The sequence below is a fragment of the Macrosteles quadrilineatus genome, unplaced genomic scaffold (assembly GCF_028750875.1).
Source record: "Macrosteles quadrilineatus isolate MER2022 unplaced genomic scaffold, UCM_ALF_1.0 Scaffold_7__1_contigs__length_78375512, whole genome shotgun sequence".
NCBI classification, from domain to species: Eukaryota; Metazoa; Arthropoda; class Insecta; order Hemiptera; family Cicadellidae; genus Macrosteles; species Macrosteles quadrilineatus.
Window position 1 is genome coordinate 54,465,020 of NW_026542600.1, and position 14,408 is coordinate 54,479,427.

The 14,408-nt window shown below is 34.1% G+C and overlaps 1 protein-coding gene across 1 annotated transcript in view; it reads right to left on the reverse strand.

Annotated features, from left to right (window-relative positions):
• The window catches only part of LOC128998996 (contactin-like), a 14,649-nt gene extending 279 nt beyond the window's left edge, over positions 1 to 14,370 (reverse strand). Inside the window, exons 1-11 of the mRNA XM_054425353.1 lie at positions 14,178 to 14,370; positions 12,357 to 12,520; positions 9,210 to 9,439; positions 8,515 to 8,757; positions 7,820 to 7,970; positions 6,839 to 7,016; positions 6,156 to 6,356; positions 5,616 to 5,718; positions 3,447 to 3,628; positions 2,006 to 2,296; positions 807 to 944 (exon numbers count right to left, since the gene is read on the reverse strand). Of these exons, the coding sequence (XP_054281328.1) occupies positions 807 to 944; positions 2,006 to 2,296; positions 3,447 to 3,628; positions 5,616 to 5,718; positions 6,156 to 6,356; positions 6,839 to 7,016; positions 7,820 to 7,970; positions 8,515 to 8,757; positions 9,210 to 9,439; positions 12,357 to 12,518 (1,879 nt within the window). The 5' untranslated portion in view covers positions 12,519 to 12,520; positions 14,178 to 14,370. The remainder of the gene's footprint in view (positions 1 to 806; positions 945 to 2,005; positions 2,297 to 3,446; positions 3,629 to 5,615; positions 5,719 to 6,155; positions 6,357 to 6,838; positions 7,017 to 7,819; positions 7,971 to 8,514; positions 8,758 to 9,209; positions 9,440 to 12,356; positions 12,521 to 14,177) is intronic.
• Positions 14,371 to 14,408: the final 38 nt, after the last annotated feature.

Genomic DNA, 14,408 nt, shown 5'->3' on the forward strand with positions numbered 1-14,408 from the left:
CAAAATTAGTAGTTAAGTCAAGTTGTAAATAAAAATGTGATAGATGTATGACAGTATAGTATTTTTTTCTTGTCGTTCTTGGCGATTTTATTAATTTTGCATGTTAATTGGTAAAGGAAAATTAAGTTCTATTCATTGTCCCTGTACTAAAATTTAATAAATAATGTATTTCCTGTAAAATAATTGACGTAGAGGTTATTCAGTGTTAATTTGATTAACACGTTGACTGCGCGCGCCGACTTTACAGGCGCTCCCCAGTGCCGGGCGAAGCCCCGGCGCGCAACCGAATCAGCGAACGCAATTGGCATTCAAATATTTCAGTCTGACGAATCACAAAGAGCAGTGGTGACTGTGCTGCGTTACCCCGAGAGTGGATGTAGTTCACTGAAACACCCAAAGGTAGCAGCACTGCATGGATCCGTATCCAGTGTCTTTGTAATGTGGGTTGAAGAGAAAAAATCCCCGAAACCGGGACAAAAGCATTGCCAGACGGGATTTTACGGGAAATTTTAGTACCAACCTACACCAAAGTAAAGCTCGCATTCTAAGCTGGCAGGCTGGCAACGATTATAACGTCTCCGTCTGAGGCTAAGCTCACACTGACTCAATATATTACTGTTGGTCTGGTGCCGACTGTAGTCGGCGCGCGCCACCTGGGAGCGCTGGCGACGCCGACTAAAGTCGGCACGCGCAGTCAACGTGTTAAGAGTGAAAATGTTTAGTTTAGGAATATATACAATTCTAACTCATTTACTCTCACAAAAAAAAAATTTTTCATTGTGTTTTTGGAAGATTCAAAAACTTACCGATTACTAAATTGTCCTTCTTCCACGTGAATTTTGGCCTTGGAGCTGCTTCTGGGCTACAAATAATCGTCACATTACCACCTTCAGCTGCATAAGTTTCAGTTTCCAAAGGCCGCTTTTTGAATGATGGTTTGAGAGCTGGAAAAAATTTCAACCTTAAATAACAATCAAAATGGAATCACACAAGTGCTTAAAACAGCTGTATCTTTCAAAACAAAATTGGTGCTTTTACTCCACACATAAGCACAACCCAAGAAAAGCAACTGGTCTAGACTTATTAAGGTGCAGACTCTTAAAAGACTTTAAAAACCTTCCTATTGTGGTTATCAAACAGTTCAACATATTATTGCTCAACAGTGTCCAGTCCAGGAATACGCATCAACAAATTGTGTAACAGAGATTTTAATGGATTCCTTTACACAGCATGGACAAAGTCTTAGAAGAACCAGGGGTGGGAAGACACTCACTATCATAGTTTAAAGTCTTTCAACAAGTTTTGTTATATGTTGTTTTGATGTTGCCTATTCATCACTTTTCAAAATTTAATTTCAACAATTTCAAGTTACAAAGATACATGATTTTTCTGGGAGAAAAACTGTGCGTAACACTGTTTAGTCATTAGAGTGAACTTTTTGAGATGTGGTTAAATTCTGTGAACTTTTTGAGATGTGGTTAAATTCTGTTGAATAGCTAAGTTTCCTATATGGAAGTAGACACATAGTTAAGAAACCTAAGAAAGGTAAATGGAATTAGTCTTAGAGCTCTGGATACACATATACTATGCATTTTAAACATATAATAGGTAAAACAATGAGCAATTTCGGTTGCACTTTGTCAAAAATCTCATTAGATCAAAACTAAAAAAATCAGAGCTGAGAACAGAGTAAACATTTTAACCCCAAGAAACTGAGTAGTAATGTGATTGATTATACAAGTGACATTGCACAAAGTCAACCATATTCTTGTTAGCAAAATATAATATGTCTAGTAGCCGAATTTTTCAATCCAAATTCTTAAAATATGACCACTTAATGGTACTTTAAATAACATTAGACATGGTGGAAATAACAAGATATTCTAAATCTTATCTAAAATAAAAAAACATTTTTTAATTGAAGAGTATAGACCTAACTATAAGGCAGTAGTAGACATAGAGTTTGCCTTTTAAGGGATACTATGATAGTCACAGAAATACTTACACAAAACCCGAAGCTGTGCAGAAGAGTATCTAGTTTTGAGATCATTTTTGGCTCGGCACTGGTACATAGCCTGGTCTCGCTCAGGATCCAAGTACCGTATAGTAAGTACGTTGTCTTGTATTACATAACGATCACGATCCTCTGTTGGAAGTTTCTCCACCTCCAGAAGTTCACCATCTCGTAGCCAGCCGTATGTCACATCTGGGATCCCAAAAGCCTCACAAGTCCAAGTTAGTTCTCCTTTGTTGTCCACGTGTTTGTCAGTAAGAGGTATTGTAAAGTTAGGTTCCGCTGTAAAAGTATTAAAAAATCGACTTTAAAATCACACAAACTTCCTTATGTTGCAATTTTTATCAAGGTTGATGCTATAAAAAGTTGTATCCAACTCGAAGGTTCAAAGGAGTTTAAGTACTATTGTTGTCGAGAATCTTTAGTTTTAGACTTGTAGCATTTTGTTTTTTTGTTACAGGGACTTTTGCACAATAATTAAAGTTTGGTTTGGTAGTTTTTTTTTGTTAGTGCATAATTTTGACTAATTGCTGTAGGCAGTCTTACATTTAACATAAACATAGTTGGACTGAGCCATTGTCATAATGTAGGCTACTGCTTTTTTACTAGCTAACCAAATAGAATAAAAAAATAATACATTACAAATAGGCTAAGGGTGTAACATAGAACACAAGGGCCTGAATTTTAAAGATTTTTTTAGGGATGGTAGGGGGTATTTTTGGGGGGGTTTTTAGGGGTGGTTTTTGGGTTGACGTTTTTGGAAAATAATTCACTTAAGCATGTGAAACACAAAACTTTACACTGTACACAACAATTAGAATATTTCACTGTCACTGATAACATTTGTAAAATATGAAGACCTAAATTCTCCTCATTGATTACCCCTCTCTCTTCAAAACCTAAACCTTAAAGAGTACTTGGAGTATACCGGCCATCTTGGATAATTTCAAACAACTGCTGAGTTATTTATCATTCACAAATATTTTTTAAGATATATAAGTGATTGTAATTCAAATATAGGGCGCAGTGGGATCAGAAATTTTCTTTCTAGTTTTTTAATTGTTTTACGAGTTACAATTTCCAGCCTCCAAAGACTCTTGTTTTGTCCTAGGACACTAGGCACGAGCCCAAGATTGCTGTTCACATTACTTCAGGCAAGACCTAGGGGTTGCAACATTTTCACTTAAATGAAATCCATTAGTGATTTGGCGGGATTTGAACCCGGGACCTCAAGTACTGAAAGTCTAATGCTCTTAACCACTAGGCCAGCTCGCTCCCCCTAGAAGGACTTTTAAAATGGTGTCAGTGACAGTAAAGTATTTTAGTTCTTGTGTAAAAAAGTAAAGTTTATGATTCTTATGACAGAGTGAACTTTTTCTATTAAGGTAAGTCTTCTATCTTTAAAACAATTCAAAATTTAAAATAGATTTACCTTGAATGGATAGGACGACAGCATTCTCGATGCTTGCTCGGTCATTTGTAGCTCGGCAGATATATTCGCCCTGGTCTTCCACTTGAACACTTGGTATCAGCAGGACTCGATTGTAGGATGTTAGAACCGCCTGGCGAGGCAAAGCGGCACCTCTACGAGTCCAATTATAGGACGGGACCGGACTGTCAAATATCAACATAGGTTACACCAATGTTTATTTACAGCTAAAATATATTACAACTAAAATATTAAGTTTTCTTCCTACATGGAAAACGTTCTACAGCAACCAAAGATGCTAAAACACTAATTTTTTTACACAGACTTGTCTTTGTTCTGTTGGACTTGAAAGCATCTTCTGGGCTAAGCGTTTTCCATAGGACATTAAAATATAACATGGTGGGTAGTTTTTTTTTACAGATTATGGATTAGGACTAGATTAAGATTGATAAGGCACCCCTTATTGACCTCCCTTATTATAATTGGATAGTCTTTTGAAATGGTCGGTAGCTGTTAATGAAGGCCTATGTGTTATAGTAGTATTTGGCTGAGTCAAGATGTAAATAGTACTCCTTAGTTCAAAGGGTTTCAAGCAAGTATTATTGAAGCATCATCTTTTGTTCAGGTTGCAAGAAAAAAAATTGGTAAGTTGTTGGTAGTGCAATAAATGTAAAATCATGGTAGCAAAGTTATGGATTCTTGTCCCTATTCTTCCACTATAGTCTGTTTGCTCAGGGAGTGCGCCTGGCCGAAGGGTCGACCCTACTCATACACACCCAGGCCTCACACACACAGACACGATGGATTAGGACAGACCATTGAACTGCCGAGTGAGTCATCACTGCCCCACAGATATTTGACTAAATATTTTTATATTTTTACTTTGTTATAAAATCAATTGATACTTTTGACTTCATCTCAAAATGATGAAATGAGTAAAACGATACAAAACAAAATTTATTTTGATAAACTAATCTAAAAGTTACAAATATAGTTCATCCCAAATTTGTAATGTATTTCTTGGTCATAATGGTTTTGTGTTTGGGCAAATTTTCATGGAATTAAACAACATGATATTAATTGCAATTCTGAGACATCATACAATAGGTGTTTATATTTCTAGGTAGCGAAGAGGACCGGGGCTTTCAGGTAATTAGGACGGCGGTGAGTGTGGCAGGGTTGCCACCAAAGTGAGATAAAAAAATTCATGCATAATTCACGCACTTTTTCATGGTCACCTAAATTCACGCATAATTCACGCTTTTCAAGGTTTTCATGGCTGGTGGCAACCCTGAATGTATTTCTTGGTCATAATGGTTTTGTGTTTGGGCAAATTTTCATGGAATTAAACAACATGATATTAATTGCAATTCTGAGACATCATACAATAGGTGTTTATATTTCTAGGTAGCGAAGAGGATCGGGGCTTTCAGGTAATTAGGACGGTGGTGAGTGTGCGTGCTTGAGTCGGGTACCTCGCAGGTAGGGCCGAGCTCCTACCCAGTCACTTTATCCTACTTTAGAGAGTTTGTTATACTCACTGAGCAAACATAGTAATCGTTCTTTCTGCTCACCCAAAATTTTACTTTAATATCAGATAAGAAATGTCTAACTTCCTTATTTATGAACAATGATCTTTCTCTTCATCCTCGTCAGTTAAATAAACAATAATGCTTGGAAATTATTTAATAAAAACACTCTGGATCCAAAAAAAACACTTAAAACTATCCCTAGGATATAGTTAAATAGTCTGTAATACAAAGTCTTGGGTTATGTTACCAAAAAAAAGTATCCAAACCTCAGCATTGTGATTTGGCCCAAAGGTGAACTCCAAAACTTTGTGCTAAACAGAAGAACGAATAATTTGGCCTACTGTATAGCGATAGAATCTTAACAATCGTAGCAGCCTAGTAGTAATTAAAAAACATTCATGATGACGAGCTTTAGTTGAGGATACTAGGCTATTATTTATTCATTGATCTACTAGCTACCTATTGACTTAACAATTTGTTTTTGACTCTGATGTAGGCCTAATTTAAATAATATGTTAAAAAGCATTTCACAGGTACTGATATTCTTAAGACAGCTAGTGTCGCTGAAACTGCCATTAAAAATACTCCGTACTGCACGGTGAACATGGAATGGAGTCCGACAAAGAAGGTTTATACTTACTATCCAAACGCCACACACTCGAGTCGAACTTCTTTCCCGGCAACTGGGGCTTCAGGGAAAGCTTTCGGGAAATTATTTGGGAATTTCAATTGCTGATGATTGGCTGTAAATAAAAACATGCATGTTACTGGAGAAAACATAAAAAAGTAGTCAATAATTTAGGTATTAATGAGAATAACATGTTTGAAGTACAGTATCATTAGTAGCTTCATGGTAAGATTTTAAAACTTACATCACAAAATTGTAATATGAATATAGGCCTATATCACTTTCCATTATTAACTTTAATTTGTAAATATTTACTTAGTAACCCGTAAAATATGCAAAAAACACAAAATACAAACAGCTGTAGGCCTACCATGTAAATACATTTGTTTACTGTTTAGCATTATTACTTAACAATTCATGATATTTTTCAATCAACAAAAAACTACAAGCTTAGCTTCAGTGTGTAAAAAAAAACACAATTGCAAAATAGTTAGCATAATTTAACTATTTATTGGGTATTACACTTATAACTGACCAAAAATGGCTACTTACAATGGGGATTGACGTAGAGGGGGAAGAAAGGTCCGTTACGACCCGTGTCAGACACTCTGCTCTGCACGTTACAGCTGTAGTTTCCTCGGTCAATATTCTCCAGTGCAGAAAAGTATAGCGCTCCATCAAAAGATACAAAAACTCGCTTATCTTCCTCTACAAAATTGGGAAAATAGTCCCTGGCCCAGTAGTACTTTACACCTGTGAGGAAAATAATGTTGGTAAAATAAATTCCTTGTAGTGCCCAACTGAAGAAAAATGCTTATTGTAGTAGCGAAAAACCCAACCTTGATGAGCCTGTTTTGTTTCTTAGCTGGTTATCTGGAGCTTAAGGTAGGTATCAAACAATTGACAGTAAACATTATTATATTTATAAAAGGCATTGATAATGACAACTTTGCCTCCGCAAAAAGTTACCCAAGATTTAAAGACAAGATACCACATCACATGCTTGTCCACAAAAATCTAAAACCAGATTCAAAATAGACACTACAGAAGTAACTGTACAGCACTCTTAAGTTATGATACCTGGTTCTGTAAAATCTGAAGTAGGCTCTTGAAGTTTTACTCACAGTAATGAACATACAATTGCATGAAGGGTTTTTATTATTTAGTTTAAATTAAATGGATATACCAGTCTACAGCTCTGACATAAAAAATGAGCACAATATTAACATAATTACCTGGAAAGTATTGGGGTGGATCACAATACACCGTTTTTCCCCAGTTTTCGTCTCCTCTTTCTGGTGATCTTTTCAAGTTGAATTCACCAATAAAACCAAACGTGAGTTTAACACTTTCTGATATTATACTTCCATAGTCGTTTGTGGCTTTGCAATGATACAGTCCTCTGTCTTCAACCTGCGACATAAATGTTCATTGTAAAATTGCAAAACACTTCTCTGAAAATCTCTAAATGTAAGGATTTATGTCTCCATAGTGGGGATGGCCCTAGTTATCTACCCCACTTCCAAGGGTGATGGAAGAGAGCTGCTGAAAATGTGTTCCGAGTACTCAGTTGTCCTTCAGTTATCAATCCAATATCTTAAAATAGTCGATCCAGGCAGAATTCTGCACACACCAATAAGCGTAGATTCTGTCTTGCATGAGGTTGTGGTGTTTACAAAATACTCTAAACGATCTTTGTTATTTTACTTGAAAAACTATTACATTTTATAAATTGATTTCCATTTTTTTATTTGCGTGCAATTTTCCAAATTCAAATTAAGTAAGATAGCAACGCATGTTCAAGATTTCTCGATGATCACTCTCTGAGGGTTTTCTGAAATATCTGTTAGAACTATCGTTAATTATATTCTGAGCCAATAATCTTGAGACGTTTATTAATTTACAAAACTCGTTCATGAACCCTGGGCTATCTCGTAGTAAGCTGGGTCACCTGAACAAAACTAAGATGTTAACTTACTATTTTGGTGAGACAAAAACCATTATGTAGGAACATTTTTAAGAGGGCAATTTAATATTTAATTTTGTGTACTCCCTGATATTATGTCACAACCCTTTAAGAAGGAAATTCTCAAATTTAATACCGGCACTTCTTAATACCTTTAACAATGCCAGAAATCTAGCCGCTCGCACACCTCTATATAAATCACATTATCTACAGTAAAAGTAGTTTAAACTAAAAACTGTAACTTATTTACCTTTTTAGGATCATGAATAATGAGAGTGCCTCCACTGATAGTGAACCGAGTGTCTTTCAAGGGATCAATCTTGACAGGTATCAACACGTCACCTTGGTAATCTTCTTTAAACCATTCATAGGTAGGGGCTGGGTACCCTCCAGCAAGGCAGCTAAAAATAAAAAATAGTTTAATAGAACATTCCATAAATTCATTTTATAGTCCTGGGACTCCTCGTCCTTTCTGACAGAAAATGTCCTTACATAAAAAATGCTGACTAGTTTTGTTCTGAGCGTAACTATTGTAAAAGCTTACGACAAGTCAAGAGAATATAGTACTATACAAATCATTACGTACATAACACATGACACAAAATCATTTAGCAACACAAAATGAATAAAGATATTATCAGGAGTCATTGGGTCTTAGCAACAGCAGTAGACTGGGCCTTGAAGTTCAGGACTAGGAGATTCAAGTCACATCATTTTTGTTGTTTATGTGATATATTTGATGTTTTAAAGTGTTGCAATATTTTTACAGTTTCACTTGCAACAAAAAAGCACATTTACTTGAAATTGGACTAAAGAAATTTAAGCCATTTAAGAAATTTAAGAAATTTAAAAAGAAAATTAAGCCTAATATCCACAGATATAAAAATACCAAACGACATTGAACATTTTTTAGTAGGGCTACATTGAGTGAGACGTTTGATGTACCTGAGTGAAACATCGTTGGTGATTTTCCTCTTGGAAAGGTCAAAGACAACATCAATGGGTTGATTGATGAAGTATGGACCCATGGGTATCTTGAGGGGGTCCTGCACATCTATGCCGTACTGGTATGTTCTGTCGTCTGCTACTATGTAATGAAGCTTGGTAAGAGGAGCTTCACAGATGTAAAGTAGAAGTTCCTCCCCGGTTACTTTCTCCAGGCCCCATTTCTTCAGGTTGTTTGAGAAGCTGAAATTAAAATAACGTTAACAAACTCACTTTTGTATTGTTTTACGCTCTAATTAGTTTTATCAATTATTTAGAAAAAGCTATACTACTTTAATTGAATTTTCAATACTTTAAGTAGGAAACAGGCTTACCAACAGGTTTATTTTCACAAGACAAATTCAATAAATCTTGGAAGAAGTTTAAAATTTGTTGTTAAAAATGATCTGGGAACTTTGCTACTCAAAAGGTAAAATTTATTCAAATCAAGTCTGTAGTCCCAAATTATTTTAATTTGGTTTAGTATGAATTATATAATAATAGGAGGGTTAAGACAATTAAAACAATATGACCGACAATTTTATAGGAAAAATCTATTTTATGTAATACTATCATCATAGTTTAATATTATTTACATGGGTCCTTCATTGAGTCAAATCCTTCTGATGAGTGAAGGCATGCAAGTTTTGCCTTACCTGTAGACCATGTAGTCTTTAGAAGGTCCCGACTGATCAGCTGGCTCGGGTAGGAAGGCTGACTCCATATCTGGCAATGGCGTTCCATCCTCGTTGACCCAGTAGCCTGGACTCTGCTGATGAGGGCTGATGTACCATCTACGATGCTGCGGGTCTTGCCACAACAGGTTGTACAGCAGAAACCCGTGTTCTTCTACAGAGTTGATACTGACAAGATCCGACTCATACGCCTGAAAACAATAAGCATCATCAGGGATTCTGCTTTTTTGTTTACAGCACATTTTCTACAACACATGTGAAAAACTAGGGAAATATTTACATTACTTTATGCAGCCTACTTTGTACCAAATACTTTTGGTATACCTACAGGGTTCCTACGAAAATATTATTAGTAAATTCCCTGGCCACGGCACATTTTAGGTACCGTGATTTTTTATAGTATTTAGGTACCGTAGGTTTTATCTTGAGTGAAAAAACAACTTTTTATTATTTAATACGGCCTTCACTATCCCCATAGCCGCCCTTACGCCTCTTTTTTACTTATACAATACCAAATAAGAAATATAATTCTAAATATGCACAACTATAAGTCACATAAAAATGGGTGATAAAAATTATATAAGCCACAGTTATCAGAACTTTAGTAATCTCTGAAGTAACTATCTCATCTATGTCTAAAATAAAAGTCAATATTTTGGCGAATTATTTAAGACTATAAAGAGTTTTGGGAGTTATTTAGAATTGGGTATATACGTCTTTAACTAAAGACAAATTTCAATATAAATACATTTTAATGTTAAATTATGGTCCATGAATCATTTTAAAATTGTCAGATTTTGTTTAATGATCGATAAAATCAAAGCCAAACATTTACTGAGTAATTTGAGACCAGAAATAACTTTGTGACGTATTAACAACCCGAGTTATAAATCTTTTAATAAAAATATATTTCTAAAAAGTTAAATTTAATATTGTTCTGAGGTTTGTAGCTGGTCTTTAACTCGTCTGATTTTAATGATCAAGAGTTCAAACGAAAGCCCTTACATTACTGAATATTTTAAGCCTAGAACGAACTACGACCGTCAATAAGATCTGGAGATATAAGAAAAATAGTTTTTAAAAAATTATCAAACTACGAAACGTCCATAAGAAATGTATGGTGGAGAGTTTTCGTTTGAATATATCTTCTAAATGAATAAAGATATTTAAAAACGAATTTCGGCATTGAAATCAGCGTAAAAATGTAGTTGGTAATGATGTGTCACAACACTATCATTACATTGAAAAAAAATTACCTATGTCCAATATGGCGGATCCAAGATGGCGGCCAAAAACATGTTCCCTATCAAAATGAAGTACTAACCACCCAATAAATACAGGTGGTGGTCCCAAGTCAATATCTCGAAAAATGTGCATAACAAATGCATGTGAAATATGTTTTTTTAGTTTGTCCAATGTTGGAAAAAGCCGCCATTTTAAATTATGATTTTAGTGGTTTTCTCGTGCACCGATTTTTGGCAACTTATAGTATGTCATTCTGCAAACCCAACTCTACAAAATAAAACCATAAAACGTTTTCTTGCAATTTTTTTAAGGTCATATCCTATATTTCTCCGACTATATGGTAACCGCAGCACAGCTGATGGTCTATATTTAATTCCTTTTGTCTATGGTAGTATTTAAAAGATTCAAAACAAAAAATTATCGGTCATAAGTCTTGCATTTTGATGGCTTGCTACTTTTGGAACAATTATTGGAAATGTGTAACGAAATATATCATAGAGTATTAAAAAAAGGCCAATGCAAAAAACTGTCTGTTGTAAGTGAATAGGGGCCTATTTTAATTGTTAAAAAACCAACAAAAATGTAGGTACCGGAACCAACAAACCGACAAATGTGTGTTTGGGAAAATGTGTCATAAAATATAATCATACGGTGACAATAAGGTGTTTTTAAAAAAAATTATCCTCTAGGACCATACCAGTTTTTTTATACAGGATGAGAATTTTTGAAAAAATAAAATCCGTAATACAAAATGTTTTTCTAGATTATGCAACAATTCTCTCTATAGAAAATTGTGTGGATTATGGTTGATAGTTTTTGAAAAATCAAATCTGATTTACCTTAACTAACTCATTAATTTAAAACTGTTATGGAACAATTTCCCCTGAACTCTGTGTAGCCTACTTAACACACAATTGCGATTTTACTGCAAGAATGGAAATATATATTTGGTAAATTGCATGATATTATGTTGGTGTTGGTACATATGCACTTAAGGGTTTTAACAGGTTGTTTAATAAGTTGTTATTTATATTTACAACTAGAATCAGAGTACAACCACGGCAATCAAGTTATAAGTTATGAAATCATGCTTCTACCCCAGTGTAAAAATAGTTTGATAATTAAGTTAGATAGAGATTATTTGGAAGTGTTTACCATTGTTTTTCTATGACATCTATCTAAAAATGATAACCCACCCAAGGGACTTTAGTGTTGAAAGAACAAAGTTTTAATCAGCATTGCCCTAGTTTTTAAAAACCTTTCAATACCATTTCATTGGTATTTGATTTTTCTTAAACAACCCACTCTTTTGTAAATTCACAAAGACTAAAAGGCAATTATAATTTTTAAATGTTAAGTGTGAATACAAAAATTCCTAAAAACCTAAAATTGAAGAATTGTAAGCTATGTATAAAACTAAGTTACAAGTTAAAGTTTATCCCCCAACACTAAGAAACTCCTAATAATGTTTTTAAAGTTAGTAAAAGTACATAGCTAGACTCAGAGAACTTTAAAAAAACTAATAATCATTTTTGCTTCTAAAAAGTAATGAAAGAAAGTAGGCTACTTAAGGAAGAATATTATTGTGATGTGTAATGATAGTCTTTGCTAGTTGTAGGTCTAAATTTAAAATGTCCAGTTAATTTAAAACCTGTCGCCTATCTAAATATTTAATAGTACCAAATCTATCTCAGTTAGCCTATATTTAATACCCATGTAATTTTTAATACTATTTTGATGTTTCAGAAAAAGTAGGAAAATATTCAAGCATAATACAGTATCAGTTTTTAAAATTCAACATCATTCATACAAATAAAATAGGCCTAAAATTACGAATTTAGAATAGAAGGATCAAAATCTGACCTGGCAATTCCTTCTAGCGTCATTGCGTGTATGCAACGGAGACTTGATAAACCTATAACATGAGGATTGAAACTGGATCCAATACTGTGGACATCTCCAGGACGATTCCTCTTGAGCATTGGAAAGGCAGAAAAGTGAAACTAGCACCAATAATCGCCACATCACTGAAACAACCAATAGATGTTGAAATTTGAAAAAATCTTGTATATACTTAACAAATGTTTAGTAGATAAAACATTTTATTTATGGTACTAAACTAAGTGTTATTTATAATGACAGTGTGTTATTAGGCCTATATCGAGTAGAAGTAGGAACTTAACTTCAAAACAGTTACTGAAGCCACGAATCTGCATAAACCCGCCTTGATCTGCCCAGCATGCTTAAATAAGATCAGCGCTCAGTTTTTGTTTTGTTGCTCAGTTTTTGTTTCGGTACGGTATGGTAAACAGGCTACAATTATCCATTATAATCAAGAAAGGAAGAGTAATTTGTAGACAATTTAGAGCATTACTTAGTGCTGGATCCAAAAACGTGCTTTTTTTATAATTTGTTGCTTCAAAAAGTAAAACTTTTTTATACCCAATTAACTATATTTTCTAAATAAGCATAACATTTCAAACATTTTGTCTATCTTGAAATTTGTATAATCTAAATACCGGTATTTATTTTTTTACTTACATTTGAAGTTGAAAGTTTTTTTGTGATTTTCCGTAAGTAAAAACAAATTTCTTTTTTCTAAGTGAAATAGGCTACTATATTTATTTTATAGCTATTGCATGTAAAATCATATATTTTTTGGTTTCTTGTTTAGCCTACTTCCCTAACGGAAAATATGTGTTGTTTCATGTTTTTGATCTATATCTAAAAGTAGGCCTAAAAAGTACCTAGGCCTATATAAGTATGTAAAATTCAGAAAAAGTGCAGAGTTTTACACTTTTGAACATAGGCCTAAAACTCAAAATCTTTTATAGTAGTTTCAAATGTTTAGATATAGCCTACCTATTTATGTAGGGGAATCAAAGTAAAACAATCTGTATATCTTGAATTTTCGGAAAAAAAAAGAAATTTGATTTTTTGTGCGCCCATACTTTTGAAATGTACTTAAGTTACTTAGTTTTTGTAGCTAAATTTAGGACTTTTGTTTTTTGTTACAAAAATTTATTTTTGTAAACTAGATTTTTTTATTCGATTGATATATTTATATTCTCTTGAATGTCCCAAATCCGATGGTTTATAATATTATACGTTTTGGTAAATAAATAAGGATTTTAAGTTACAACTGTGAGAGTAAAATGCTGCATGGAAGCCAAAACCTGCCTGGCCCTACAGAAACACTCTATGTGGCCATTCTAGGGTTTAAGTTATTGAATTTGGGTAGCTGTTGGTGACTAATAATAACTCAACCCTGATGTGGGCCTAGGCCACACAGTAATTTAGGAAAACATGAAGCAATGACCATTTACAGTTGGCCAGGTAGCCTGAAAAAGATTTACACACCAATTTGATGTTACAAATGTCAGCAAATGAAATATGGTTTAGTTAAATTAGGTCTAGGCCTATGGCAATATTTTAAAGTAGGGACTGGGTAGGCTAGGATGTTGGCCAAGAAGCAGGTTAAAACAGTTAAAAGCTTAAGTTTTATACCAGTCAATACCTCTGGCTTGGATCATTTTCATCAGGTTCATGCTTCTTAATAAAACCATCTGCCTTATTATTCTTAGTAAGGATGTTTAGAGTTCTTACACAAGATATTGTTAGAATACTGACACTAATGAGTCATGGTAAATAATAGTAGCATATCATAGCCTACCTTTAACTTACCTAAAGTGGAAGGCCTAGGCACTTCTTGCAGTTTTCTACAAGGCACTTATTTTCATAAAGATAAAATGTATAGAAAAAAGGATGTGAGTATAACCATTAACAAATGTCAACAAACACAATTAAGTAAATATAATAAGTGAAGATGACACTTCCTAAACATTGTGCATCTTTGTGTGTATGTATGAATGAGACAGTTACACCACCGCCGTACAAAAATACCACGCCCACATC